This window comes from Piliocolobus tephrosceles, chromosome 11 (genome assembly GCF_002776525.5).
Source record: "Piliocolobus tephrosceles isolate RC106 chromosome 11, ASM277652v3, whole genome shotgun sequence".
Taxonomy (NCBI): domain Eukaryota; kingdom Metazoa; phylum Chordata; class Mammalia; order Primates; family Cercopithecidae; genus Piliocolobus; species Piliocolobus tephrosceles.
In genome coordinates, this window is record NC_045444.1 from 126,779,932 (window position 1) to 126,806,825 (window position 26,894).

General features: G+C 60.1%; 1 protein-coding gene across 5 annotated transcripts in view; it reads right to left on the minus strand.

Moving 5' to 3' along the window:
- The window catches only part of KIF1A (kinesin family member 1A), a 115,375-nt gene that overhangs the window by 65,198 nt on the left and 23,283 nt on the right, over nucleotides 1-26,894 (minus strand). For 4 of the 5 annotated variants that reach the window (XM_026449056.1, XM_026449060.2, XM_026449059.2 and 1 more), the window contains exons 2-14: nucleotides 26,582-26,748; nucleotides 18,096-18,172; nucleotides 16,917-17,096; nucleotides 16,103-16,168; nucleotides 15,321-15,499; nucleotides 13,992-14,103; nucleotides 12,746-12,823; nucleotides 12,042-12,107; nucleotides 11,574-11,591; nucleotides 4,610-4,685; nucleotides 2,679-2,757; nucleotides 1,585-1,727; nucleotides 1,044-1,070 (exon numbers count right to left, since the gene is read on the minus strand). In XM_026449056.1, coding sequence (XP_026304841.1) covers nucleotides 1,044-1,070; nucleotides 1,585-1,727; nucleotides 2,679-2,757; nucleotides 4,610-4,685; nucleotides 11,574-11,591; nucleotides 12,042-12,107; nucleotides 12,746-12,823; nucleotides 13,992-14,103; nucleotides 15,321-15,499; nucleotides 16,103-16,168; nucleotides 16,917-17,096; nucleotides 18,096-18,172; nucleotides 26,582-26,687 — 1,207 coding nt within the window. In that variant the 5' untranslated portion in view covers nucleotides 26,688-26,748. The remainder of the gene's footprint in view (nucleotides 1-1,043; nucleotides 1,071-1,584; nucleotides 1,728-2,678; nucleotides 2,758-4,609; nucleotides 4,686-11,573; nucleotides 11,592-12,041; nucleotides 12,108-12,745; nucleotides 12,824-13,991; nucleotides 14,104-15,320; nucleotides 15,500-16,102; nucleotides 16,169-16,916; nucleotides 17,097-18,095; nucleotides 18,173-26,581; nucleotides 26,749-26,894) is intronic. The other variant, XM_026449061.2, reaches the window with a different exon arrangement.

The window sequence follows — 26,894 nt, forward strand, 5'->3', positions numbered from 1 at the left end:
GGCCGCCCTGCAGCCCCGCACCTGAGGGCTGGGAGCCTGTTCTCCCTGCATCTTCCCGCCCTGTCCACTGGCTTGGCATGGTCACCCAGCAGTGCCCCGTACAGACCCCCACGCTTGTCCTCCCACCGCTCGCACCCACCATCAGCCTGGGACACCACACACCCCCGAGCTGTAGGGCCGGGCTGCACTAACTGTTCAGCCCACTGACGTGGAAATTGGCCCAGAGACCATCCTGGAGGAGGTGAACACGGGACCCTCATGAGGGAGGCCCTTCCCCTCCACCACGAGGAGCTCACCCACCAGCCTAGGCCTCATGCATCCCTAAGGCCCGGGAGGTGGGGCTGTGACATCTCTGGAGTGGGTGGTGCCAGGGGTCTCCTAGCAGAAGCGAACACACAGCAGAGCAGCAGCAAGCACGGGACCACACGGGGTGTGGGGGAAGTGGAGGGCGCCCTGCAGCCGGGCTCAGGGAGGCATTGAGCCCCATGGAGCCAGGCCCGAGGCCAGGAGGCACAAAGGCTGGGCGGGATTTGGCAGCATCCGCTGTGAAAGCTGAGCTTGTGGCATTTCCAGAGTAGAGGGCCCGGGCGTGGGGGGTCAGGTCAGCTGGAGAAATGGTATTGCAGACGGAGGCCTGAGCCAAGAGCTGGGGACAGGACAGTCCCTCCAGTCCTCCTGGCCCTTTGGTGCTGATATCCTGACCTTCGCAGGCCTCTGGGTGCACAAGGGGTCACAGGGCCTGATCTCGGCCACGTTTAGCCTGAGAAGGCCTCAGCTGCACCCTGACTCCCCTGTTGCCTTGGTTTCTCATGTAGACCATGAGTAGGAATGAGCCAGGAGTGTGGGCTCAGAGGCAGACAGAATCCCACATCTACCAGCAGGGCCCTGTGACTGAGGGAGAGCAGTGCTTTCTGCCCCCAAAAAGGAGAAGAAAGCAGAGCAGGTGCCCTGGGGTTCACCCCTCCCTGCCCGTGCCGCCCTAGGCCCTCATGCTGGCTGGGGCTGGAAGCAGAGATGCAGAGAGCAGCAAAGGGAATACACACATTTGGGTCCTCCAGGCACAGTGCTGGCTACGGGGGAGGGAAGCGTGGGGAGGGGAGAGACAAAGAAACAGAAGAACAGGTTTGTCTCCAGAGGGTCAGGCACGCCTTTCACAGGCCAGGGTGGCCAGCAGTGGGTGAGTGGCCACAAGCAGGTGGTGAAGGTCTTCAGCTCCAGAACACGGGAGGCCGCTGTGACCCCAGCACCCACAGCCTGCCTATGGGGCTTCCAGGGGAGCTGTCTCTGGCCCACTTGCATCAGCATTGAACCCAAACCATGCGGTACCATCCAGGCCAAGGCCAGGAAACTTGCCCTTGTCCAGGGCCCCCGCCCAGCCTCCCACCCAGAGGCAGTTCTGCCCAGGAACATGGAGCAGGGACAGGGATTTGGCCCAGAGGGGCTCTGGGAGCAGTGTGGAGCTGCCACAGCCCAGACTGCGGCCAGCAAAGTGGTGGCCCCAGGAGAGAGGATGTGATGACCTACAAGGCCCCGGAGCCTGAGACCCCACAACCCTGTCCAGGACAGGCTGGTGCAGGCACTCACTGTCGGTGATGTCGCCAAGACCCTGGGCATACAGCAGGTCCCGCAGCCGGGTCACCTCATCCTTCAGCTCACGGATCAGCTTGTTGTTGGGGTCCTCATTGATGACAGCATTGCAGCGGATCTGCTTGGCCCGGTCAGCATACCTGGGTGGCAGAGGGGTCTGTGGGCTGTGCTCAGGACAGGTCCGCATCTGGCAGGTCCCAAGGGTGCCCAGAGCCCTGCCTAAGACCCAGCCTTTCGGGCTCAGCAGCCAGGCCAGAGGTGGGCCTGAGCCCGCACAGCCTGGCACAGAGTGAGAAATCGCTCCCATAGCAAGTCCCTGGGGAGGGCATTTGGGGCCACAGGCCACAGGAGACTTACAGGGGAGGTTACCCAGTTACAGCTCGCCCGCTTGGGGAAACTGAGGCCCAGGGGAGAAGGGACAGTGTGGTGTCCTCTCCCCCAGTGGTCCCAGGGTAGAGGGACAAAGTCCAACGGGAAAAATGTGAGAAAGGCTACGTGCATGTAGGCTTTTGTCCACACTGTGTATCAGTTGATGCACATGTCAACATTTCCAGCTAGTACATGAACCTCTATTGGGACACACGCCCTTTGTTTCTCTTAAGCACTGGCGGTGCACGGTCAAAGAGGAGAGAGACCACTGACCCAAACAACCGAGCAGCCTCTAGCACGGCTAGGGGCCCAGGCTCCCCACCCCAGGTGCTCACTTGCCCATAAGACACACCTATGCCCCCTTTGCTATCTAAAAATCCCCAGTGCTTACCCCGGCCAGCAGGTGAGTGTAAACTGCTTCGCCTAGCAGGCACAGCTTTCCCAGTCTGGTGCCACAGGGCCCTGGGCTACCTGCAGCCCCAAAGCACACCCTCAAAGGCTCCATGGAGGGAATGGAACAGGGCCCACGCAGGCCCAGGAGCCCCAGAACAGTCCCTTCCAGCCTCACAGAGTCCAGGGTGTACCCCTCACAAAGAGTCGTCCCTGCTCACTGACACTCTTAATTCAAGCAGGGGAGGATCCATCCCCCAAGACCAGGGAGTGGGGAGCAGAGCTCCCCTAGAGAGTCCCAGGGGAGCAGAGTGTCTCCCTGGAGAACTCACCTCAGCGTGCTGAGGGTCTCGTCGTAGTTGATGTCTGCAGGACTCAGGGCTGCCACCATAGCTGTCCTTGAGTTACCGCCTGTGGGAAGAAGACCAGGTTGTGCCCAGAGGGGGATCTAGGCCCCAGTGCTATGTCTGCTCCCCCCAACCCCCCACATTTACAGATGGGGAGGCTGAGGCCCAGAGAGGTAAACTGAGTCACAGGCTTATCCTCATGAACACAGACAACAGCAAGGACCTGGCCTTCCTTGGCTGCCCCTTCATCTCTGCCCCAGGCACTGCCATTATTTCTCTTCTACTTGTGTTTTTCTCACATTTGGGGCCATTTTACAACAATCAGGCCTTCCTTTCCCCAAAGCAGAGAGGAAAAGTTGTGGCAGGTTTTAAAGTATTTACTCCAAAATAAATACCATTTATGTTCAATAATTTTTTCAAGCACTTCTATCATTTTCATTTGAAATACATTCCTTGGCGCGGTGGCTCACGCCTGTAATCCCAGCACTTTGGGAGGCTGAGACGGGCAGATCACGAGGTCAGGAGATTGAGACCATCCCAGCTAACACGGTGAAACCCCGTCTCTACAAAAAAATACAAAAAACTAGCCGGGCGTGGTGGCGGCGCCTGTAGTCCCAGCTACTCAGGAGGCTGAGGCAGGAGAATAGCATAAACCTGGAAGGCGGAGCTTGCAGTGAGCTGAGATCCGGCCACTGCACTCCAGACTGGGCAACAGAGTGAGACGCCGTCTCAACAAAAAAAAAAAAAAAAAAGAAAAGAAATACATTCCTCAGTATTTAACATCAGATTCCTGGCCCAGGTTAGTAGGATCCCAGCATCAGGTAATGCGTGGCCTGAGGAACAGACTATTCTTTCTCTTCAGGAAATCCTGTCTAGGTGACCTCAGCAGTCAGAAAAGATCACCACTGACTCCACCCCAGCCCTCAGGACTGCTGCCTGGCGGTACTTCAAGTCTAGACAGATGATCTTGCCTGCTTGACCCCAGGAAACTGTGTATCCTCAGGGCCGTGTCCCCAGGGCATGGGTCCCTGATGAGTAGGGACTCGAGAGACAGTGTGAAGGGCTGGGCACATGCCACACGGGCCCCAGGAAAGGTTTTGTGGGAGGACTCCCCTGCCCCTGCCCTGGGGATGGACCTGGGTGTGCCTGGAGCAGGGGGCACCTTCCCAGCCCACATCTCAGGTGAAGGAACACACCCTCCTCCTGTCTCAGCGGGGCCCATTCATCCGCAGGCCTGCTGCGGTCTGCGTTACCGGCCTGAGCTGGGAAGCAGCATGGCTAGTTGTGGGGTGCGGAGGTAGTCAGCCAGGGCTCTGCACACCTCAGCCATGCAGCTGAGGGAGGCCAGGGACCCCCAGTCATCTATGTTCACCAGGTCAGTATAAGACTCAGTTTACCTCCCTGGGCATCAGCTGTAAATGCAGTTGGGGAGGACTCTGAGGTTATTCTGGGATGGATGGGATCAGCGTCGGGTGCATTTCAATTCCCACCTCCCCATCTAACTCTCACTGCTCAGAACTCAAATGGGGAGGAAGAGGTTTACGGCAGCCCCTCAAAACCCAGCAAGCAGAGATCCCCTGTGACAGATGGGGAAACCAAGGCCCAGAGAAGTGTGAGTACTTGGCCTGGGTATCACAGCCCACCTGACCCAGACCACTGACACAGGCAGGTGTGTGCTGTGCCGCCACCTGGGCCATCGTGGTTCCCATACTTGCTTTGTTAACCCACTGCTGGCCACTGCCCCAGGCCCTCCAGGAGGGCCATGAACCGACTGGACCCTCCAGGTTCACCTCCCAGTCTCAGCCAAGAAAGGGTGAGAGGCCTCCTGGCAACTGGGCACCCCCTCAGTGGGGAAGAAGGGCACACCCCAGGGTGGGATCAGAGCCCCGGGGACAGGCCAACCCACAAGTTCTCACCCAGGTTTTCCCGGAGGAGCCAGGTCAACACGGAATCTCGGTACGGAATGAAATCTGTCTTCTTCTTTTTCTTGTTCTGTGGGGGAGGAACATTCAAGGTCAAGTCCGAGCCCACTGGAGAGGAAGGGAAAGGGAGGGGCCAGTGCAGGCCCTGCCAAGTGGGTCCTCAAAGCTGGAGGCTGGGCAGGGGGCGGGACCCGCTCTGCTGGACACGTTCTCAGACTGCCCAGGCCTCTCCCTGCCCAGACCCCAGGGCACCACCCCAGAGGCCTCCTCTAGGCCACAGTCAGGGACTTGCTAGCACGTCCTTCAGGTTCCGCCTTCGTCCATCCCTGCTGCCCCTGGGCCACCCAGCTGGACACCAGCCAGGAGTGCTGATGTCACCAGCAAGTGTGTCCTCCCTTTACTCTGTCTGAAGGACCCATCTAAGCCCATGGCCCTTCCTCGAACACCATCAGCGACTCTTTCTGACCCAAGGGAAAAGGCCCCACAGCTAAATGTGGCCCTCCAGGCCTCTGTGGCCTCTGCCACACTTACCTCCCTGCCAGCTTAAATCTCCCCTTCACACAGAGTTCACCTGCCCTCTCCTCCATCAAACTCCCTATGGTCCTGCAGAAGCCAGCTCACAGGCCTTCCTCTAACAGCCTGTTCTCCCATCCCTCCCCTCAGAATGAAGCATCCTCCATGCTCTTGCTACTTCTTTGGCTCTTTAAAATATGGACTCCATCCACATAGTGGCTGCCAGGAATTGCTTCTGATGGACACTCTGTGACTGACTTAATGATCCCATTAATTGTGGGTTTCAGTGACTTCCAATGTCTACTGGTTCATGTACGCACTGGCTTACGAAGCATTTGCAGAGCACCTGCTGGGCCGGCAGACAAGGCCTCTGGCCCTGGAGCCTGCACCCCAGGACATGCACATAGATGCCACCTCAAGGGCTGGGCGCACACACAGACATCATTGTTCTTGAAGACAACCCCAGGAGAAGCTCCACCAGCTCACAGGGCACATAAAATTGGAAAGCTCTTGAGACTCCCTGTCAAAGAGGGTCCAGACTGCTGCACACTGGCTTCTCCACGAGCAGGATTTCAGATTATCCATGTTGCAGCTCAGCAGCACAACTGACTGCTTTCTTTTCTCTTTGGAAACTTGGTAGGGACTAACTCTACTCTCTTTCTAGTTTTCTTTTGTTTTTGTTTTTGTTTTGAGATGGAGTCTCCCTCTGTCACCAGGCCGGAGTACAGTGGCACAATCTCGGCTCACTGCAACCTCCACCTCCCGGGGTCAAGCAATTCTCCTGCCTCAGCCTCCTGAGTAGCTAGGATTACAGCGGCACGCCACCATGCCCGCCTAATTTTTGTATTTTTTTTTAGTAGAGACAAGACTTCACCATGTTGGCCAGGATGGTCTCAATCTCTTGACCTCATGATCCGCCCACCTCGGGCTCCCAAAGTGCTGGGATTACAGGCGTGAGCCACTGCACCCAGCCTCTAGTTTGGTTTTTGATTTAATTCCTGAGGGTGAATTCTCTGCCATGTGTCATATTCCTTGCTTCCACATAAATGTCCTCCAGCCATTCAGCCACTTCAGCAAGGAGCCCAGCAGCCCCCTGGGTTTCCTGCTCCCTCAGCGCCTCCCTGTCCAGTCGTGCTCCGCCGTCTCCCAGGACCACCCTGCTCTCCCTTCTCGGTCCCCCAGCCTCCACCATGTCAAGCCTGGAACGCTGACCTTCCGTCCTGACTGCGCACCAGGCCACCCTGCTCCCGACCTATCCTTCACGCAGCGCGCGTGGCCTGAGGACCCACCCTTGGCTAAAGCAGACACCGTGAGGCCCGCTGAAAACCCACCGGCTGCTGCCCACTGAGGCTCGGCCAGGCAGCTCCTGACAAGCCGGGACGGACCTGCCATCCTCAGATCCGCCCGGCTCCTGCCGGCCTCGCCTCCCTGCTCCGGGCCCTGTTCCTCAACCAGTTCCTCCAAAACTCTCTCACTCGGCTAATTCAAGTCTCTGTCACTGTCCCTCGCAGGGCCCCTGGCACTTTTCCTCCCAGTCCCGCACACAGCCAGTCGCGCGGTTCCCGCGCGGTGGTTCCACATCTCAGTCCCGCACGCTCAAGCACTCGGTCCCTCAAGGAGCTCCCGCCATTCCCCGCGCGGTTCCCGCCATTCCCCGCGCGGGTCCCATGCGGCTGCGTGCGGCTCGCCACACAGTTCCTCAGTTCCTCCCGCCTCCCCACGCAGCTCCTCGCGTTTCTCAAGAAGCTGGTTCTTCACGCAGCTCCTCTTGCTTCCCCCTTTATTCCTCCATTATGGAAAACGGCAGCCACTCGAACGCGGACTCCACCCATGTGATGGCTGCCGGCCACACCGTTCATCGTGTGTTCCCACAGGTTCCACACGCAATTCTGTCGCAGTTCTCTGTGGAGTTCTTTGCACAGCTCCACCCGATCCTCACCTCGATCTCCACGCAGGGCCTCATTACACACGCGTTCTTCACCATTCTCCACACGCAAATCCTCCCGTCCCTGACACTCTTGATCTCACAGCTCCTCCCAGCTCCCCAAAAAGTTTCTCCGGTTCCTCAAACATTTCCTGACACGGCTCCCCCAGGACGCCTCACACAATCCTCCCTTCTCAGAGTTCCCCACGGGGGCTCGCAGCTCCCGCACAGCGTGCCACACACAGAGACAGGCTTCTCCGTGTCCCACGGTCCTCACAGCATCCACGCCGCTCCCCGAAAACCCCTTCAGCTCTGCCCCAGTCGGCACACAGCGCCCCACCCCTTCCACACACCTCCTTCCGGGTCCCACAGCTCCACGCAGTGCCCCGCGGTTCCCCCGTTTCCCATCCAGCTCCTCACACTCCCGGACAAGCCCTCGCACGGGTCTCCACGGCTTTCCTCACAATTCTGCACACAGTTCCACACACGGTTCCCCACCGCTCCCTACCGTTCCTCAAACAGCTCCCCCCGCCATTCCTCACACAGCTCCTCACACGGTTCCTCACACAACCCTTCACACCATCCCTAATGCGAGTCCACGCACACTTCCCACACACTTCCTCAGGCCATTCTCACTGTTCACCCCGTTCCCACGCATGCCATTCCACACGGCTCCTCACGGTTCCCCCACAGCACCTCACTGTTCCCACCCCGTTCCTCAGAGTTCCACACAGTTCCACACTCAGTTCCACACTCAGTTCCTCACAGTTCCTCACAGTTCCTCACAGTTCCACACACAGTTCCTCACAGTTCCATACTCAGTTCCTCACAGTTCCATACTCAATTCCACACTCAGTTCCTCACAGTTCCACACTCAGTTCCACACTCCCTTCCTCACAGTTCCTCACAGTTCCTCACAGTTCCACACTCAGTTCCTCACAGTTCCACACACAGTTCCACACAGTTCCACACTCAGTTCCTCACAGTTCCTCACAGTTCCATACTCAGTTCCACACTCCCTTCCTCACAGTTCCACACAGTTCCACACTCAGTTCCACACTCAGTTCCTCACAGTTCCTCACAGTTCCACACAGTTCCACACTCAGTTCCACACTCCCTTCCTCACAGTTCCTCACAGTTCCACACTCAGTTCCTCACAGTTCCACACTCAGTTCCTCAGTTCCTCACAGTTCCACACAGTTCCACACTCCGTTCTTCACAGTTCCTCACAGTTCTATACTCAGTTCCTCACAGTTCCACACTCAGTTCCTCACAGTTCCACACTCAGTTCCACACAGTTCCACACAGTTCCACACAGTTTCTCACAGTTCCTCACAGTTCCACACACAGTTCCTCACAGATCCACACTCAGTTCCACACAGTTCCGCACTCAGTACCACACTCAGTTCCTCACAGTTCCTCACAGTTCCACACAGTTCCTCACAGTTCCACACTCAGTTCCTCACAGTTCCACACTCCATTCCTCACAGTTTCATGCAGTTCCTCACAGTTCCTCACAGTTCCACACAGTTCTTCACAGTTCCTCACAGTTCCTCACAGTTCCACACAGTTCCACACTCAGTTCCACACTCAGTTCCTCACAGTTCCTCACAGTTCCACACTCAGTTCCTCACAGTTCCACACTCAGTTCCTCACAGTTCTACACTCAGTTCCTCACAGTTCTACACAGTTCCACACTGTTTCTCACAGTTCCTCACAGTTCCACACTCAGTTCCACACAGTTCCACACTCAGTTCCTCACAGTTCTACACAGTTCCACACTCCGTTCCTCACAGTTCCTCACAGTTCTACACTCAGTTCCTCACAGTTCCACACTCCATTCCTCACAGTTTCATGCAGTTCCTCATAGTTCCTCACAGTTCCACACAGTTCTTCACAGTTCCTCACAGTTCCTCACAGTTCCACACTCCGCTCCTCACAGTTCCTCACAGTGTCACACTTAGTTCCTCACATGCCTCAGAGTTTCACACTCCGTTCCTCACAGTTCCACACAGTTCCTCACAGTTCCCACAGAGTTCCTCACAGTTCCCACACTTCCCCACACCGGCTCACACACTGCCTTACACGGGTCTGTGGCTCCTCACGTGGCCACATGCACTGCCTCCCAGTTCTTCAGTTTCCCACACGGCTCCGCACACAGGCTGTCACACGTTTCCCCTTAGGCCTCCCCATGCCCCACGGTGCTTCCGTTTCTCACACAGCTCTCCACAGCATTCCACACAGGTCCACACAGCCCCGTTTCACCCACTTTCACAGTTTCACACAGTTCCACACACGGTTTCTCAAGCGGGTCCTCTCACAACGCCTCAGATGGGGGCTCACGCGGCTCCTCTCAGGCCCTGGCAAGTTCCTCCGAGTCCCCGCACACTTCCCCACAGTTTCCTCCACGTTTCCACAGATCCCCCGAATCCCTGACGCAGCGTTCACGTGGTTCCCCATGAACCAGGTGGCTTTCCCAGCAGCCACCTGCCTGGCTCCCCGCAGGTTCTCACAGCTCACCACTGCTCCCCGGGCAGCCACATGGCTCCTCAGCATTCCCTCACGCGATTCCCACGCGGCCCCACACCACTCCACACACCTCTGCTCCCATTTCCACAGGTCCTCAGAGTACATGCATCTCCAGCGCCACAGAGCCCCGACGTGGGTACCCACGTGAGCGCACACTTCCCCCAAGCGGTTTCCCCAAACGCTTCCCACCTGGTTCCCCGCCTTCCCCACACGATCACATTCACCTTCTCACAAATCCTCCCACAGTTCCCCACGCAATTCCTCACACGGTTCCTCACATACTTTCCCACAGAGCTTCTCCCATAGCTCCACAGACAGCTCTGCACGGTTCCCTCACGTGATTGCACCTAGCTCGCCACCCTGTGGCACACACTTCCTCTCCCGGTGCCACGCACAGCTCCTCATGTTCCCACGCAGCTCCGCTCAGGCCCCCAGAGTTTCTCGGGTTCCCCCCACGGTTCCTGAGGCATTTCTTCCTCTGGTCCTCACACAGGTTCTTTCGGCTTCTGACATAGTTGACCACACAGTTCTCTGCAGGCTCCCCACACAGTTCCTATGGTCCCCCACACAGCTCCCCACACACAGATCCACACACACAGTTCCACACACACAGCTCCACACACACAACTCCACACACAGTTCCCCACACAGCCCCCCAAACACAGTTCTACACACACAGCTCCACACACAGTTCCCCACAGCTCCTCACACAGCTCCCCACACAGCTCCCCACATAGTTCCACACACACAGTTCCACACACAGCTCCACACACAGAGCTCCACACACAGCTCCTCACACAGTTCCTCAAACACAGCTCCACACACACAGTTCCTCACATAGCTCCTCACACAGCTCCACACACAGCTCCACACACACAGCTCCACACACACTGTTCCACACACAGTTGCACACACAACTCCACAAGCAGTTCCACACAGTTCCTCATAGTCCCACACAATCTGCACAGCAAATTGTTCTCTCCTCCCTCCCCACGCTGCTCCATGCCACTCCATGCCATTTCCTCACAGCTTCTCACAGTTCACTCCGCTCCACACGCAATTCTCCACACAGGTCCTCAGTCTCACGCAGTCCCACGCAGTGTCCCATGCCATTTCCCACACGCTTCCTCTCCCGTTCCCACACAGTTCCTCACGCAGTTCCCCATACGGCCCTCAGTTCCTCACCTGGCTCCCACTCGGGTCCCCCACACCATTCTCCACAGTTCCCCACTAAGTCCCCACGCCTTCTCACAGTTCTTCGTACAGCCTCACAGGTGTTCTTAGTCTCTTGGAACTCCTCACACAGGCCCACACAGCTCTTCACAATTCACACAGTTCTCTGTCCCCAGAGAGCCACTGCCAAGTTCCTGGTGCGTTTCCCAGTGAGCACGTCGCGACTCCTCACAGTGGTGCCCGCCCTGTCTCATGCATTCCCACGCTGGCCCACTCCGTTCCTGCCCGGTCCCTCGAACGGTTTCACGGCTGCCCACGCGGTTCCTCACACAGTCCCCAGCCTCGCCCCAGGCAGCTTCACACGTGGCGCCCTCCGTGGCACCGCCCACTCCACACATGCTCGTCTCCCCGCCCTGGCCCCGTCACACCTATGGCTGCTCAGAGTCCAGCACACCTGTCACCCTCTTCCTCTCATGGCTCCCCAGCCCTCTCCATGCCCGAGGGGCTCCTCCGCGCCCCTCTCAGCTCCTCCCAGGGCCCCCACGCCCCACAGGCCACTCTTTCCCACCTCAGCGTCTCCCAGCAGCCTCCGCCCCAGGCCCTGCCATGAGGCCACCCCAGACGACCTCTGTCCACGCAGACAAGGCACCTCACGGGGCCTCCCACACCTGTTTGCTTCCTTCGCAGGATCCACCCCCATGTCGCCCATCTCCCAGCGCACTCACTACCCACCCCGCCCCTCACCACAGGGCACCAATGCAGTGCAGACGCCACCACCAGCCTCCAGCCCCCGCCCCAGGGCTGAAGGAAGCCACTTACCTTGTTGGGTCCGGAGTCCTGAAAAGGAAGAGACAGAGGCTGAGGCCCGGAGCGAGGCTGGCACAGGCTGTGTGGGCGGAAGAGCAGGTGCCCCAGCTCCCTCCCCCGGCCGTGACTCAGGCTCTACCGCCCCATGGTCTCCTCGACAGCAGCTCCCCTGGGGCAGGGTCCCCCCAGGGCTGCCCTTCCCTGGCCCAGGCCACTGGTGGTGCTGGGGGACAGGGCTGTCTGCTACATGGGGCCAACCGTGGCCACCGCCCCAATTTACAGGCGGGGAAACTGAGGGTCCCGGGAGAAACCAGGGCCACTACCCCTTCTCCAGCATGTGACACTCTGGCCACCTCTGGGCTCTCGCTTGAACCCAGCCACCTCCCAGACACATGGCCTGGAAACAGGGGTGACGGGGCAGGATAGGGGCCCCAAAGACCCCCGGGGGTCTGGCTGCAGAAGCCGGGCTGGGCCACTCACCATTTCAGCCAGGGCGGAGATGACCTTGCCCAGGGTCGTCAGCGACTTGTTGATGTTGGCCCCCTCCTGCGGGCAGGAAAGACAGTGGGGTTGGGACACCGGGGACCCCTGGAGCCTCCTGCTCTGCAGGGACACCTTGCGTGGACCTGTGCGGTGTGGAGCGGAGGCCACCACCGCAGCTGCTGATCTCTGGGGCCACAGAGACATGGGGTGCCCTGGCAGGAAGCCAGCTGGAGCCTCTGACCAGGAGCACGTCCCCCAGTGTTGCCCTCAGTGCCATGAAAACCCTGATACCCTCCCGTGTCCCCCTGAAATGCTTCCGGGGCCCCTGCCCAAACACCAGGTGCTGAGGCCAGCGGGGATCCAGGAAACACACTCCTTCCTGACCCCGGCACTGCTTCCCCAGGGGTGCCCCGACCTCCCCAGGGAAGACCCAGCCTCTGGCGCAAAATCCTCGGGGCCCGAAAGAGGCCACCGCCCTGCCAAGCCCCTGACCTGTGTGCCCAGCGCTGGTGCCCCAGGCACGGCCCTCAGTTGCTGGCAGCCCAAGACCCCAGCCTATGCCCACTCTCCTGTGTGGGCTCATCCTCAGGGTGGCCCAGGTCCCCGGGACCCCAACAGAGCCCTCCTGCCGCCCACCCTGGAGCAGGCCAGGTGTGGACACAGAGCCCACTGCAGTCCCTGCATGGCGGCGTGGTCCCTACCTTGAGGCGTGTGCCCTTGGCTCCCGTGGAGTCGGCCCGCTCGCTCCCAGCCAGGTCCACCAGGCTGATTTTGCTCACCTGAAACAGCAGACGCGTCACATGCAGGAGAGGCCGCAAGATGCACGGGGGTGTCCCAGGACCCCTGGGCAAGATCTCCATGGCTGCTGAAGGAGCCCCGGCCAAGTGTCCCCTCCGCAAGGCGCCACCCCTCCCCAGGCCCAGCAGTCCTGACCCCGTAGTTTCCACCTGCACCTCCGTCCCAGCTCTCCCCACACCCTGCCCGAATGACTGCGCAGCCACCTCGCCAGGGGAGCATGGGCGTTGCCACCACACGCTGGGCGCTTTTCACACAAGGGCGCACTCGCTCCCCACGGCACCCATGAGGTGCAACTGTCACGGTCCTCACTTCCACAAATGGTGCTCAGTGTCCGTGGTGGGATTGGAACCCAGCTCCAGGAGGCCCTGGCCCTGCTCAGCCACCTCACGGGCCATGGCTGCACCTAGCGAAGTGGGCACCAGCCAGGCTCCCAACAGGGGCACCTGCAGCCTGGGGTGGGAGGCCCTGCACCGAGAGGCCCGGCCCCTCCTGAGCCACAGCTGAAGGGCAGGACTTGCCCACAGACACCGCAGGACCCTCTCAGTGCCCACCCGCGAGGGCAGCAGGGCAGGCAGCTGGGCCGACCTCATCCAGCTTCACCCCCGTCTGTCCCCCAACCCACCTCAGCCATCCTGAGACCCCGCTCCCTGTTTGATGGAGTCCCAGTCAGGAGGATGTGCCTGGCAGACCTCCAGCACCATCTGGGACTGAGCAGCCCTCACTCCACTCAGCACCTTTGTGCGCCCCACGCAGCTGCCTGAACGAGCCCCCAACCAAGAGGTGGCTGAGGTGCCCCCAGGCCTGGATGGCTGGGGCGCGAGGGCAGGGGGCAGAGTCAGAGATGGTCAGGGAGAGGCTGGGTGCCCTCCCACTGCCCCTCCCAGAAGCCTGGACTGGCTGTCCAGGCAAAAGCCCCAGAAGACGGACCCCTGGCCTGGTCCGTGGAGAATGCCAAGGCACAGGAGAAGGGCCTCTGGGGTAGGGAGGGGGACGTCTGCACCTGGTGCCAGTGTGAGGACACTGCCTGCCCCGCACAGGCCAGCATTGGGCCTGATGTCCTTGTGCTGCCCCCACTGGCCTGACCTCCACCCCCACCCCGACCACCAGCCACTGCCCTCAGTGGCACCGCCTGTGAGGCCATTCACTCACCTTCTCCGTGGTGATGTTGGTCTCCGCATCATGGCGCTTCTGGGTGAAAATGATGTTGAAGACAGCGTGGGAGCGGCTGCTGGTCTCATTCATGTTGGTGGCCGCCACAGTCCTGAGGAGCAGAAAGCCACACACGGTTACCCCTCGTCCTGTGGCTGGGTGCAAGTTCACGAACCAGGTCATTGGAGGGCAGCTCCCCCAGACCCCAGGGGCCGCCCTGCCAGTCCTGGCACTGATGGTGCCTCCTGCCAGGACTCCAGCAGGGCCCACAGCCACCTGCCCGCAGTGGTATCCTCAGCCCCAGCCCTTGCCTAGTGTATTCAGGGCAGCAGTGGCTGGGGAAGCGTCCCACTCCTGGGCACAGAGAAGCCCATGCAGTGCCCAGCTGGGCAGGAGCCCTCCATGGCCATGATATGGGAGGGGAAGGGACTGTCCACTGTCCACACCACCACGGCCCACACCCGCGGCTCTGGGAAGCCAAGGAGCCTGCCACACCCCACAGGAGGTGTCATGGGTCAGCAGCGCGGTCCTCCAGAATGGGAAGCCCAAGACTGCTGAGGGTGGCCTGGAGGTGGTCCCGATGCCTGGAGTTGGTCCTGACTTGCCAGGGACCTCAGGAAAGGCTCCCAAGACTCAGCAGATGGCATGCAGCAGCCCAGGGCCCGCTCCAGCAAGGGGTCACAGCGATAGCCAGGGTGCGCTGTGGGTCTCATCAGGAACAGCACCCCTACCCACTGGCCCTTGTGGGGCCACCGAAGGGGTGCAGGATGGCGCAGAGTGCGACTCATGACCTCAGGAGCTGAGAGTGACAGGGACCATCACCTCACCCTCAGGAAGTCCTGGGTGGCGGAGGGGGTCTGTTGCCATGACAACCAGGGCATCCCAGGCAGGAGGCCCAGGGCAGCAGAGGCCAAGGAGCTGGGTTGCTTACTGCTGTAGCACTGTGCAGCCAACCGCCCCCCACATGCCCCCTGACCCCAGCACGCTGGCCCCAACACACAATCTGGACCCCGGGGACTGGCAGAACAGCTGCCCCACCAAGGCAGCAGCCACAGATGCCGCCAGCAGCCCCTGGGCACCTCAGCTGGAGGACGCAGACCCCCGTGAAGGAGAAGCCCCATGAAGGTGACGGTGTCCCCTGCACAGGGGGCGCCCTCGGCCTCTCTCGGGCTGGCACAGGCCTGAACAACCTCGGGCTCAGGAGGCCACACCTCCACGGGGCACAGACGGACCCTACAGAAAAGGGCCAGGACCGAGGTGGAGGGGCTTCCTCCGGGGAGAGGTGGTGGGACAGGAGGGCAGCGAGGATCGGCCAGTCCCCCCACCCACCTGGCCTTGTTCCCTGAGTCCATGAGGTCCTGGATGTCATTGTAGGAGGTGACAGCCAGCTTGGAGAGGTCCTCAACATAGGGCCCCAGCAGTGGGTGCTCCCTCACACGAAGGTTGCCCTTGTTCTTGGGGTTCAGGAGGTCACGGACACGCTCACAGTAAATCTCCATGTAGCTGACCTGCAGGGCAGAGCCAGGCCGTCAGGGACCCCTGAGGCCAGGGAGTGAGGCTGCCACTGGGGGGACCCCTGAGTGACGGGGTAGGGGCCAGCATCAGAACCCCTGAGTGAGGGGGTGGGGGCTGCCTGCTGGGCCCCTGAGTGAGGGGGTGGGGGCCGCCATCAGGACCCCTGAGTGAGGGGGTGGGCGCCACCCGCTGGGCAGCGGACTCCCAGTCTGCAGCTCCTGTGTGTATGTGCGAGGCAGGGGTGTCAGTCCGGCCTCCCTCACCACGGCCATCCTGGGCTCTAGGACACATGCATGCCAGGACCACCCCGCCAGAGCAGGCATGGCCAGGCCCTGAGTCTGAGGTGGCTGTCCCTGCCCCAGCACAGAGCAGCTGCTGGAGAAGCACCTGCTAGGTGGGGATCACCTCGTCACTCTGTGCTTTGGGGGTCTCGAGCCCTGCCCAGGCCCGTCGTCTTGCCTGCCACTTGAATGAGCGAGGCACAAGCTGGGTGCGGAGACCCGTGGTGGGCACTCACTTTGCATCAGAAAAGCACTGCCAGCCACACCGGATTCCCAGCCCTGCCCCAGGGGCCGACAGCAGGCGGGGGGCCCTACCTCCACTGAGTAGGACATGTTGTCGTTGGTCGTGTCGTTAATCCGAGAGAAGAGGTCCTCGCAGAGCTGCAGGAATGGGGGGACAGTCAGCCAGGGAGGGCTGGGGCTGCTCCCTGGATCCCCGCCCCTTGCAATGCTGTGGGCAGTCTGCGCCAGGCGGGATGCTACCCTCTCAGGCCCCTCTTTCAACCTCACCACACACGTCATGGTAAAGGCACTGAGAAAGTCTGTAGCCGAGGAGCCAGTGTCTCTCTCTTAACTCAGGGGTCCCTAGTTGGTATCTGATCCTTTCCTGTGTGTCGTCTACCCCTCCCCCTGGCTCTGCCATCCTACAGACATCTCAGCTGTGTCCTTTCCCTCAGCAGGCATAGTACTAGTGACCAACTCAGGTACAGAGACCTGCCCAGGGGAATGGCTGGGGACTCAGGGTTCCTGCGGCAAATGAGGAACTGCTGTGTCTGGTGTTTGGTCACCTCCGTCCTGAGCACCTCTCTCCGCCCACACTGCCAGCCCTCACACCCTCAGAGATCAGCTGCCCCAGCCAGGGCTCTCCCAGCTGCTGTCCTAGGCACATGATCAAGGTGGACCCCGTCCAAGGCCAGGGCCCTTCCCGCACCTAGGGCCTGGGTCTGCAGCTTCACGGCCACATCTGGCTGTCACCTGCCCCAACCCCACTGTCGACCCAGCTGGCCTTCCCCTCCTGACTCCCTGCTCTCTGGGGGCTGCTCTCAGGGGTGCCTGGCCCAGAGTTCCCAGTCTCAGCTTGTCCCGCCCCATCCGCCGGGGCTACCCCCGCCTCCCCCCCGCCTCGTGCCTGTGGGATGATGCCCTGCTGGTCTTTCTCCTGCTTGCCCATCATGGTGTAGGACTTGCCGGCACCCGTCTGCCCGTAGGCGAAGATGCACACGTTGTATCCCTCAAAGGCGTGCTGCAGCATCTCCTCACCAATGTCCCGGTACACCTGCTTCTGCGATGCGTAGTTGATGTCCTCGGGCTGGAGGACAAGGAAGGAATGAAGCTGCAGGAGGCTGGGTGCACTCCAGGCTCAGCCCTTCATGTCCGTGGAGCCAGAGGGTGCCCAGGGCCTCAGGGTGCCAGGGCAGCACAGCGGGGAGGGATCCTAAGCCCCATCCTACTCCTGCCTGTGGGGTAGCTTCTTGGAGGAGGAGCCTTCTGTGTCACAGACGAGGGATGAAGAGCGGCCGGCCAGGTAGGAGGCAGGATGGGTTCCAGCAGAGAAACAGCATGTGAAAGTCCCAAAGGTGGGACCTCAAAACCAAAGTAAGTTCCATGTGACCGTGACAGGCAGGGGTGACAAGAGCTGGGACTGGGGGCAGAGTGCGAAGACCCAGAGACCCCACAGGCTGGGCTACGGCACCTGGACACCGTCCTGAGGGCAGTGGGGCACTTGCGGCAGGGGGACAGGGTGGTTGGCTGGGGGTCACCCTGGAAGGAGGACGGACTGGATGGGGAAGGCAGAAGCAGGGAACCCTGGGGCTGTTATGGGGGCAGGTGCTCAGATATAGACATGAGGGGCTTAGATGAGGAGGCTGCATATCTTCTAGAAGGGTCCAGGAGCTGGCAGGTGGAGGACAGGGCTCAGTGTGGACTGGACGGGGGAGGAGGGAAGGAGAAGAGTCCAGGGGTCTCCTGGGCTCCCAGAGTGCAGGGCACAGCGTCCAGGCAGGCTCAGGGTCAGCTTTGGGCATTGTGACTTTGGGACGTCTGGGGAAAAGTCACCAGCAGGTGGACGGACAGTTCTGACCCTGGAAACTCCCCACAGGGAGCTGAAGGCCCCTCAGTCCCTGCAGCCTCCATCGCTGCCTTCGCTGGGGACCCTGCATGGGCCACTCAGGGTGACCTTGCAGGGGAGCACGGTGGGGTCCTTGCCCGTTAGAGAGGAATGAGCGGCTCAGAGAGGTTGAGGGACCCTGAGGGCCACACGGCCTGCACACTGCTGCCCCGCCTCCCCCGACCCAGGGTCCCTGCTTACCGAGGTGTGCGACCAGTAGGAATAGTCAAAGCTGAAGCTTTTGGGCGTCTCCTTGGGCTGTTTGGGATTCACAATGGCTGCGGGAGGGAACACAGGTGGTCAGCATTGTGCTGAGAGGGACCCTGACTAGCTGGCATCTACAGTCCAAGGTTGGGAGGTCGTCCTGAGAGGCCTTGGGCCCCCAACAAGCCAGGCCCCCAAATTGGAGGGGACCTAGGACCTCACTCCCAGGCAGACGACCTGTCTCTGCCCCCTCTTTATGGTGGGCCCTGCCACATACAAATGCCCGAGGGCACCACCATATCAGCCTGCAAGGCTCTGCGTCCTTCTCCCACAAAGTCCAACTGGCTCCCCTCAAAAGCAGCCACCCAGGGAGGATCCTTCCCACCTGCAAGCCGCAGCCTCTCCATCTCTGGAGTCCACCCTGGGCTCACAGCCCCTGCCCTGCCCTGCCCCCTGCCTAGGCCTTTCCGCTCTGGCTCAGCATGCACGTGCATGAGAAGCGCTGGAAGCCTGCTTGTCCATCACGTTTGTGCCATGCCCATGTGGTTCTTCTAGGCTTGCTACTCTGAACACAGCTCTATGGGACTGTCTTCTGCCAGAGTCCCTCCTCCCTCTCCCTCCTCCACCCAACTTCAAGCCCAATCCCAGGCACCCTGGGCTGGCTTCAGGCAGTGATCGCAGAATGTCTGTTCATCAAACCCAGAACAAATCCATGAACACGTGATGATGTCGCTGCCCACAGCCGGCGCCTGGGGGGATTTCCCAAGAGCTGTCCTGATGTGAGTGTCCCAGGAGCTCCTCCCACCCACACAGCCTGCAGGTGTCTCAGGGATGCAGCATGCCCACTGCCACCTTCCATCCTTGCCCCAGTGTTTCCCTGGCCCTGGACAGATCTGGACCCTGCAGGCTGTGGGTCCTCAGTGGCCAGAAGGAAGGACAGGACCCGCTGCCCCCTGGAACACTGTCTGAGCCCAGAATCGGTGTTGACAGAGGCCTGGAGGCCTGAGGCAGTCCCCTCCCAGGCTCTCACCCCCGGGAGGAACACTGGCCAATCTTGGTCAGGGAGCCCCTGGAGAACATCACCATCACATCAGCAAACCTGAAGAATGAAGCCCTCATGGCACCATCCCATGCTTCCAGATGAAGGCTGGAGATGAGGCTCTGTCTGCCCCGCATTGGTTTTTCTCAGCCAACGTGGGCTGGGGGCCAGCGGCACAGCCTCCAGGATGCCCGCACCCTCCATGACAGCATGCACCCTGGGGACCTGCCACCAGGACCACGGAGAATAAAATACTCCAGTTATAAGTTAAACTGTGTCCCCCCACCCAATTTCATATTTTGAAGTCTTTACCCCTAGTGTCTCAGAATAGGATCACATTTGGAGATAAAGTTGCTGCAGATGTAATTAGTTAAGATGAGGTCCTACTCCATGAAGATGGGCCCTAACCTAGTGCTGCCATGTCCTTATAAAAGAGGAGATTTGGAGACAGATGTGCACAGGGAGGGTGCCATGAGAACAGGAGGGCAGAGATCAGGGTGATGACAAGCTAGGAATGCCAGAAGCAGCCGGAAAGCCCCAGAAGCTGGAGGGCTTGGACCAGTGCCCCTCATGGCTCAGGAACAGCCACCCCTGCCACCACCTTGATGTCAGACCAGACTTCTGGCCTCCAGAATCACAAGACAGTACACTTCTGTTTGTGGTGCTTCCTTACGGCAGCTCTCGGCACTGATACCCCCTCTGCCTGTCCACACTCTGCTGCTGCCCCAGGCTCGGTGGTTTTGCGGGCAGGCACCTGGGCTGTGTTCTCTGGCCAAGTGTCCTGCTGACAGCAGACACCACTGGCAGCCCTGTCCCCAGGGCAGATCCAACTTCAGGTCCCACATGGACCCCCATCCCTGGCCTGAGGATTTCCAGGAAACACCCAGGCACCCTGGGCAGCCAGCAGGAGGGAGCCGGGGACTGACCATCACAGCCCTATCCTCAGAGGTGAGGGAGGCCATGTCCGTGCTGTGTCCAGGAGCAGAGGCAGAGAGGAGGCCGAGCTGCCCTGACTTCAACACCTTACAGGACCCAGGCAACGGCCAGGACCCAGGCAACGGCACCCGTGGTGCCACCTCCAGAACCCCAGCACGGATCAGCCAGCGCTGTGGAAACAATGGCAGAGCCTTCCTGAGCGCAGCCCAGCTGGGCCTCCCAGCTCTGACAGAGAGGCCTGGGACTCCTTGCTCAAGCCAGCAACACCCACCCCGTCCACCTCATCCCCTCCCCCCGCTGCACTTGGGCCCGGCTCCCTGCACAAGCCTGGCCCCCATCCCCACACCCCTTCCTGCCCCATCCACCCCCTCGCCTCACCCCGCTACATCCAGGTCGGGCTCCCTGCACAGGCTGGGACCCCATCCCCACGCCCCCACTAGCCCTTGCTCCTTGTCCAGCCCTGGATGCCAACCTTGCTCAGATGAAGCCCTGGTGCCACACCCGACATGGGCCATGAGCTCCATGAGGTGGGGGCCCCCGGGACAGGGCACAGGTGGTACCCAAGGAATGCCAGGTAGGTGGGGGACGGAGGGCAGCATGGGTGAGTGGGCAGGAGTGGGGCCCAGTCACAGCTGTAAATGGCCCATAGGAGAATCCCTCAGGCCTGCTTGTCCTGGGCCTGCACCCCTCCCAGGCCTGTGTTGTGACCGGGACCCCCCCCCCCCCCCCGCCCCCCCCCCCCCCCCCCCCCCCGCCCCGTGTTGTGGCCGGGCCCCCCCCCCCCCCCGGCCCTGCCCCTACCCCTGCCAGGCCATGTATTGTGTCTGGGACCCCCACCCCACCCTGGCCCTGACCCATCCCCTCCTAGGCCTGTGTTGTGGCTGGGACCTCTACCCCACCCGGGCCCTGCCACCCTTCCCACACCCTGTGCTGTGGCTAGGAACCATTCTCTGTCACTACAGATGGGCCCCAAGTTCCAGAGAGGGGAGGTCCTCTCCCCAGGTCACACGACACACAGCCAGACTAGAAGGCAGGGTCCCCGCAACACCTCCCAGCCCTGAGGTCCACCAGGCCTGTGGAGACAGGCAGTCCCTCTTTCAGCAGCCGGCTTCTCACAGAGACCTCCCCAATTCTGCTGGAGAAAGAGCTTTTTTTTTTTTTTTTTTGCCAGGGTCTGGAATTTTTTCCTTGTGCAGGTTTGAGGAAGGAAGAGGGAAAAACAGGTCCTCCCGGGGCCTGCTGGCCTGGGCTCCTCAACCAGCCCCTTTAGGGCCCCCATCTCCTCCCACCCCGGGCTCTGGCCAGGCCCCCAGAGCTGGGCCCCTCCGAGGCCGGCGAGGTGCCCAGTATCAGGCAGCCTTCCCAGGGCTCTGCATGGGCCTGCAAAGGGCTGGACGCTGAGACAACAGAGACAGCAGGGGGAGGGGTAGAGGGAGGAGTGGGGGGAGCTGGAGGAAGTGGGACAGGAAAGGAATGGAACACAGCCCTTTTCTCAGAGTCTCAGCGTCCCTGCGGCCTTGAGCACCAGGTGTGAGGGCTGAGCTGAGCTGGCTCTCCCTGACGGAGCCTGCTGTGGGCTGAGCGTGTCCCCAGATTCATATGCAATGCCCTGACCCCCAACCAGATGGCATTTGGAGATGGGGCCTTGTTTGGTGATGAGGGTGAGACGAAGCCACGAAGTCGGGGACCTCATGGTGGGATGAGTGACTTTAAAGAAGGGGAAGGGACCCGAGCTCCCTGGGCCAGGCAAGGACACAGCAGGAAGGCAGCGTCTGCAGGCTGGGAAGACAGCCCTCTCACAATCCAGACCCGCGGCGCCTTGATTGGACTTCCGCCTCCAGACCGCTGAGAAGCGAGCATCTGCTGTTTAAGACGCCCACTCTGCAGCGCGCCTGGACCTCGGAGTCGGGCCTCCACAACAGGGGAGACATTTCTGCCATTTGAAGCCACTCAGTACATAGCCCTTTGTAACAGCAGCCCCAGGGACCACGTGGATGCCTGTGTGGAGGGGCTTGTCCAGCTCCCCGACTGCTCAGGATTGGGGGAGCCCACAGTGGAAGCCGGGGACCTGGGGTCACGCCCACCCTGGGTCCAAGTCCCCACCTGTGGGCGAGGGCAGGGATGAGAGGCCACCCCCACCCTGGGCCTCCTCTGCATGGCCAGAAGAGTATAGAAATGATTGGGGATCTCAGAGAGTCCCCGGCACCACCCCTCACTACCGCACAGGTGGGGAAAAGTCACCAAAGTTATGCCATCCAGCCAGTGTCACACAGTGAGTAAGTCATGAGTGCAGCCAGGCCCCTCACTCCAGGAACTCACTTCAGGGGCCGCACATGGCTGAGGGGCCGCGTCCCCAGCCAGCCTCCAGCATCTGCAGAATGGCTGGGCAGGCTCAGGGCCCTCACGTCCTCCGGTCCTCAGGGCAGAGAATGTGACGTGAGGAGACAGGAGGAGGACAGAAGCACTCACACTCAACTTCTGACCCCAGAGGCCAACCCACACCAGCTCGGCCAGGCCGGACCGAAGTGCACCTAACGGACAGCTAGGCCAGCTCACAAAACTGCTAGGTTTGGTGTGTTCAGATGAAGAGGATTATTTATGCAGGTGATGATTACAGGATGACAGTTAAATTTACTTTCAAACGCTTCTAATTTCTGCATCACAGCAGAGCTACAAGGCACGCTTTAGAGAGGGGGCCTCTCCTCCTGTTTTGAGATTGCAGGAACAGTCAGCAGCTACACCAGGCAGGCAGGGCAGGCTGGCCAGGTCACCTCCCCATGACATTCTCTGAGGGGCCTGGCACAACCCCCACCATCTTCCAAGGGAACTGGCACACCAGCCAGGGCAGCCACTCCCGGTTCTATTGATCTGAGCAGCAGCTGAGAAGTCACCAGGGACAGTGGCTCCTGTGAGTGCTTCTGGCAGGTGGGCATCCACCCGCACCCTCTCATGCCCTGTCTGCAGGTGTCCTCCTGGGCTTGTTCTGGGGCAGGTCAACCCTCTGGAACACCCTGGTCCCTCAACCACCATGAGAAAAGCCCATGACCACCTTCCTCCGGCAGGCTTCCCTGCGCCAGGGCCAGGGGACATCCTTCTCTCCTGAGCTCCCTCAGCCCTTCACCCAGATTTCTGACATAGCTTCCAGCACTTTCTTCCAAAACCACCACTGGTTTGCTTTCTCCAAAATGAAAAAAGCTTTCCTAGAGATTTTTCCTGATTATTCATTCTTCTGCCACTCTTTTCCCTCACCCCACCTCGCTGTCTCCCATGCACACGCACATTCAGTGCACACAGGACCAGCAGCGAGTGCCCATCTGCCCTTTACCTACATACAGTCTCACTCTTGGGCTCTGTGCTGACCTTTGCCCCCTTCCCCACAACATTGTGTGGCATTTTCCCAAGGCTGTAAGCACAAAGCTTTCAGGAGCACTCGAGTCCACTGCTGGGAGAGACTTACCCTTTCAGTAGCTCCCAGCTGGCGGGCATTTGGGCAGTTGTCCCGGGCTTGGTAAAACAGCACCAGGGTGAACGCTTCAAATGCACACCTTTGAACACTTGCTGGATAATCTTCATTGCATTTCATGCAAGCAGCCTGGTGCGGCCGGCATCACACGTCTGATATACATCACCAGGCCGCGCCCCCAGCCAGCGGCCTGGGTACCTGTCCCTGCCACACTCACAACCTGCCTTTTACAAGTGGGCTGACCTGGGGCCCTGGCTATCTTGGTGCGTCATTGGCTACAGTGGGCAGGACACTGATCTCATGTGTTGTCTTGGCTCTGTGGCCCTTCATTTTCCCGAGGATGAAGGTGACGATGCCTGAAACATTCCAGGTGTCCTGGAGGAAACACCCTGGCGGGCTCTCCACCCCCGTTCTGAGTCCATGGCCCTTCCCTCCTCCTTGGTTTCAGAACTTTGCTGCAACTCCGCAGACATTTTATTTAGTTTGGTGATCCCCAGAAGATCAGCACCTCGGAAGAGGTTGGTGTCTTGCATATGTTCACCTTTGAGAAGGGGAGTTTCCTTCAGGATCTAGCAGTTGCCCAAAGAAAAGTGTAGGGGCTCCTGCGTTCCCCTCCTGACCTCCTGGGCCTGCCTGGACTTCTGTTCGGAGCAGAGGCTGGTGGCACACAGGTGAAATCCCAGAACTCCAATGTCTTCAGGGCAGGACAGGATCCAAGCATCTGAAGCAAGGCATCTCGCTTCAGATTTCAACCTCGCTGGCCTTGGTGGCCAAAGGAAACATGGCTGCCCACAGATACAGCTCTGGCCTCTGGCTCCTAAGCCCTGGGGAAAAGCTTTGGTTCAGCCTTTGTTCTCCAGGCCAGAGGACAGGGTGGCATGAAGCAGGTAGAAACCACTGGGGCATGAGGTCTCAGGTCCAAGCCTGCACTGCTGTCTCTGAACCGGCAGCTCTATGGGGTCTGGGCCAGCGCAGCCTCAGCCAGACAACCTTTCACCAGGTGGGCAGCGCTGCCAGTGTCGAGGTCTTGGCAATGCTGGCCCACCTCCAGGCTGCACCCTCCCGTTTCTGGATCCTATGAGGGGAAATGCAAAATGGGGCGGCCGCCCACCCAGTGCACCTGGAGGCCAGGCCAGGGAGCAGGTCGGAGGCTGCAAGGGGGCCCCTCGCCCACCCTGGCCGTCACTTCTGTGACACCCATTCCAACCCGCCCAACTGCCTAACCCTGTCATTTAGGGTCTGGCCTGAGGCTGGGCCATTCCCAAGGTTCAGGGGCAGGAGGATCCCATGTCTGAGACTTTGTTCTTCCATCCACTCTGCTTCCGGTGGTCTTCAGCTGCTCGACGGGTCTGATTCTTGTCACTGTGCCAACCACGGAGCTCCCCATGACCCCCATGCAAGACTGAGGTGGCAACTGTGCTGCTGTCACCCAGTGGAGGATGGAAGGGGGTTCACAGGGCCCTCCCTGATGTCCTGGGTCACCTTACAATGACACAGCAGAGCTTGTTGGGGCGTGGCACAGGCGCCCTCTGCCCACCCAGGGCCACAGTGCTCACCAGAGGTCATGGTTCCCACCTGGAGTCGAAGTTCACACCCAGAGCCATGGTTCGCACCTGAGGTCACATTTTGCACCCAGAGTCACAGCTCTGCACAGCCCGAGGCTTCCCACTTAAAGACAAGCGTCCTGCCACCTGCAATTTCTCCAACCACAAAAGGCCAGGGCTGCAGCCAGCTAATGCAGCGAGCATTGTGGAGAAGCACTCGCCTTCCTGGGCAGGACAACCCAGAGGTGCGTTGCGTTTGTTCAAGGGCCCCAGCAAGGCCAGGCCCCCGGCCACGGAGGTCACCGAGTTACAAATGCACCTTTGTCAGCTCCCCTCAAACTCCCCACTCTCCCACCATGTGTCCTGGGACCACCTCCCAAATAAATTCTCGGCGCTCAAACCCTCATCTCTGGGTTTGCTTCCAGGGACAAAACAATTCATCATAATGAACAGTCAGGATGCAACGCCAAAGTGCACTGGGGTCCCATAGCCGCAGCAGCCCCCGTACCCTGGAGTTTAGCAGGGTCTCCCCAGCCTGCCCACTGCACCATGATTAGCCACAGAGCTCCACGGGCTTCTGGAAGGATCACCCCTAGGCCAGACAGAGGGTCCGAGCAGAGCCCTCACTTCCACAGGACCTGACAGAGCCCAGAACACTCCCAGTGACACCGGAATCCCCAGTCCCTGAGCAGGCCTCGGAGACCAAACCTAGGGAGGAAGCTTCCTTGGGACCTGAGTGTCCTCCCCTTGGGGCACCCCCCTCCCCACCTGGTAGATAATAGATGACAGCATGTTGGACAGGTGCACAGCACCTGTGAATGGGGAGGCTGTCATTGTCCACATCCTGAAGACCAGGTGGCTGTTCACGTCACCACTCAGTGCAGCTGACACTACTTGATCCTGTGACAGCAGCAGCAATTGCAACTGCACCAGAGGCCCCAGCACAAACTGCCCTGCTGAGCCCAGCCAGCCACAGAACGGAGAGATGACAATTGGTTCTTGCTCCAAGATGCTGACATGGTTTGGACATGTGGGGAAACATACGGGTGTCCTTATAAGAAAGCCAAACCCGGTGATGGGTGTCCCTATAAAAAAAGCCACTTGAAAGCACAGACACAGACACACAGAGGAGAAGGCCACGTGATGACGAAAGCAGAGACTAGAGCGACGCTGCTGCAAGCCAAGGTGGCTGGCAACCACCAGATCCCAGAGAAGGCAGGAAAGGTCCTCCCTAGGAGCTCAGAGAGACTGAGGCCCTGCTGGCACCTTGACTTTGGACTTCTGGCCTTCACAGCTGTGAGCACAAATCTCTACTCTTATAAACCCACTACCGTTGGTGGCGGTTTGTCACAGCAGCCCCAGGACACCCACACACCACATAGACAAGGAGGTGGACACTGCTCTTGGGGCCACGTTGACCGCGGAGCCTGGCCCGTAGGCACAGGACCACGGCCCCCAGCAACCCGTGGTCGACCTCGATGCCATGCAGGCCGATACTCACTGGTGGTGCTTCCAGACATCTGAATGATGCACTTGGATTCGCGGCTCATTTCCCGGGAATTGAAGGGGCGGACCCGCACCGCCACCTTCACCGAAGCCCCGGCCATCGCTGTGGCCTTCGTGGGTCACTCCTTGCAGTAGTGGGAGCCCCAGGGTGGGGGGAAACACCTTGGAAAAAAGGGAAACATGAATTAGAAACAATATCCGAAGAGGCAGGACAGGCACTCTGGCTGCAGCTGAAGCCACAGGTCTTCTCCACTCCACTCCAAAGCCCCCATGTGACACATGCATGGGGTGGAATCCACAAGGAGAGG